Below are 2,882 nucleotides of genomic sequence, written 5' to 3'. Positions count from 1 at the left end.
AGTAAAATTGCTTCAATATGCCGATATCAAAGCTAAACAAGACTTTGGAAATACCATTGGAAAGACATCACTTAAAAAATTTATCTGTATCGGTTGCTAAATACTACTTTAGATGACTAACAATATATTCTTTGTGTAATGAAAGTAATATTATTGAATAGATAATATTCAGAAACAAAAATGAAATGTGAGGAGAAAGACATGTCACGGATCATTGTTATGATTAAACATAATTTCAGATTTTGCATTTTTGGGTGTTTAGATGAAGGGTAAATTTATAATCATATAGCTCATCAATAAAATAAAAAAATATAATAATTCCTTGCATAAACAGAAAGAAAAAGAGGATTTATGCTTTTACACATACATTTAATAATAATGAAAAATGCACGTCAGCACACATTTTAGATTCATGGCAATTACAGGTTTCGTTTCATAAGCAACTGAAAAATCAGAAGGCATGATTTTCTCATTTTATAAATGAGAAAACAAAAGCCAAGGAAGTGGCATAACTTGTACTTCTGATTAAATCATTCCCGCAGATGAAATATCAAGAGAGGAAAGCAGAAGACAATGTTTCCACAGTGATGCAATTTGTACTCCTGGGGTTTTCTGACCTTCCACAGTTCCAAGGGTTACTCTTTGTGGTGTTCTCCATTATGTACATGATAATCTTAATTGGAAATAGTCTCATAATAATCATAACCAGGCTGGATGTTGCACTACAGAAACCCATGTATTTTTTCCTTGCAAATTTTTCCTTGTTGGAAATCTGTTACGTGTCCATCACTCTCCCTAGGATTCTGGTGGATCTTTGGACTCAGGATAGAAGCATTTCTATGCTGGACTGTGCCACTCAAATGTGCTTCTGCCTTATGCTGGGAGCCACTGAATGTTTCCTCCTGGCGGTGATGGCCTATGACCGCTACGTCGCCATTTGTAACCCTCTGCACTACCCTCTCCTCATGAACCACAAGATGTGTATCCATCTGACTGTTGGCTCCTGGGTCAGTGGGATTCCAGTCGAGCTAGGACAAACATGGAAGATTTTCTCTCTGCATTTCTGTAATTGCAATCAAATTAACCACTTCTTCTGTGACATACCCCCCGTTCTCAAACTAGCCTGTGGGGACACTTCCGTACATGAAGTGACGGTCTATGTGGTAACTATATTATTCGTTGCAGTCCCTTTTGTATTGATACTTGCCTCTTACAGCAAAATCATTTTCACCATTTTGAGGTTGCCCACAGCCAGAGGACGGGCCAAAGTCTTTTCCACATGTTCTTCCCACCTGCTGGTTGTGCTTTTATTCTTTGGATCTGGTGCCATCACCTACTTAAGGCCCAAATCCAGTCATTCTGCAGGAATGGACAAACTGCTGTCTCTTTTCTATACCACAGTGACTCCCATGTTTAATCCCATGATATACAGCCTTAGGAACAAGGATGTTATTGCAGCCCTGAGAAAATTATTACTTAAAAAATAACATGATGCATGTGATTGTAATTGTTTGTAACCGCTTGCCATACTGTTATCAGAGAAACATTTTAAATCTACATTCTCATTTTAAGATGTTAACCGCTTCCAGTTTATGATGTATTTCTATGATGTATTTTAAATACTAACCTACATTTACTGTGACAGGATATATACTAGGCCAATTTATCTATCTTCAGTGCTCTATGCCTGAAGAACAGTAATCCTACCTCATGAATAAAATGTAATGTGCATCTTACATTCCATGGAAAAACTAAAAATGGAATTGAACCTGTTAAGATTTTGGCTTAAATATGCTAAGAATTATACTAGACTATTTGCCTAAATAATTTCTTAAATCATCACACTTGTATTTGTTAGTGTTGTCTCGTTTTTGGCACAGAGACTGGCCAATAGCAGTTGAATGATGAATATTTGAATGAGTAATTAAATGAGTGAACGGGTAATGAGTATTGTTATGCCCTATCCCAGACTCCTGGTACAATCTAGAGATTTCAGATCATCAATAAACATCGGGAGGATATTTATTTAACCTACTATGCATCATGTGAAATTACTCCAATCATAATACCTGAAGGAAAGCTTACATGAACTTAGTTCTCTTCCTAATAACTTCCTGCAAAAACACATGATACAACAGAACATGCTTACCTGTCCCAACCACCTTGCTTTGCCATATTTCTATGTTCTACTAAGCAAATAAGATGCCAAAGTCATCTGCTTTAAGTTATTTTATTTTTTTCGTAACTGTGCTTCAAACGGCTACTCCCAGGCCAATTCCTATTTTTAAAAGAAAACCTCTATGAGTTTAAAAGTGGAGAAACATGTTAGAAATTATTTTCCGGATTACCCACAGCCCATACAGTTGCATTTACATTAGGGTGTCTAAGCTTCCGTGTCTTTCACCCTTTCTAATGTGTTTGAAACTATCAAACCTTTGAACTGTATAATCAGGGAAAGTGAGCATCTGTCATCAGAACATTAGTGCCCATCCTCCCAATTCCAGATTCTCAAATCAGCACCTCCCATTAAGAGATTGTTTAGTGCATCCGTCTCTGGGAACTTCCATTAGCAATTTATTTGACACTTATGCTGTTCTGTAGTTTTAGTTGTAATTTTCACCTGTGGATAAAACACTGTTAGTTCCTGTTATGTTCCAGTTTATCAACCCATTACATCATCTATCAGTTAGTATGATTTACTACATGTAATTAGATATATATTTTATTCATGAAAGTATATTTGTATATTTTCCTTTCATTTTAATGTTTCATATAAGACTTTTATATGTGGTCCATGATGAAGACCATCATGATGATGATAAGAGTGATGATAAAGATTATGATTATGATAGAGACAGGAATGACACTAATGGCAACAATAA

At 35.8% G+C, this 2,882-nt stretch overlaps 1 protein-coding gene across 1 annotated transcript; it reads left to right on the top strand.

Annotated features, from left to right (window-relative positions):
- Positions 1-533: 533 nt before the first annotated feature.
- Positions 534-1,487, top strand: LOC109377622 (olfactory receptor 10AG1-like). The gene has a single exon (XM_019634031.1). The coding sequence runs from the start codon at positions 543-545 to the stop codon at positions 1,485-1,487; it is 945 nt and encodes a 314-aa protein (XP_019489576.1). The 5' UTR covers positions 534-542.
- The last annotated feature ends 1,395 nt before the right edge of the window (positions 1,488-2,882 follow it).

Source organism: Hipposideros armiger, unplaced genomic scaffold (genome assembly GCF_001890085.2).
Source record: "Hipposideros armiger isolate ML-2016 unplaced genomic scaffold, ASM189008v1 scaffold_1481, whole genome shotgun sequence".
In the NCBI taxonomy this organism is placed as follows: domain Eukaryota; kingdom Metazoa; phylum Chordata; class Mammalia; order Chiroptera; family Hipposideridae; genus Hipposideros; species Hipposideros armiger.
The sequence above is the reverse complement of the archived record's forward strand: the minus strand, read 5'-3'. Positions and strand labels throughout refer to the sequence as shown.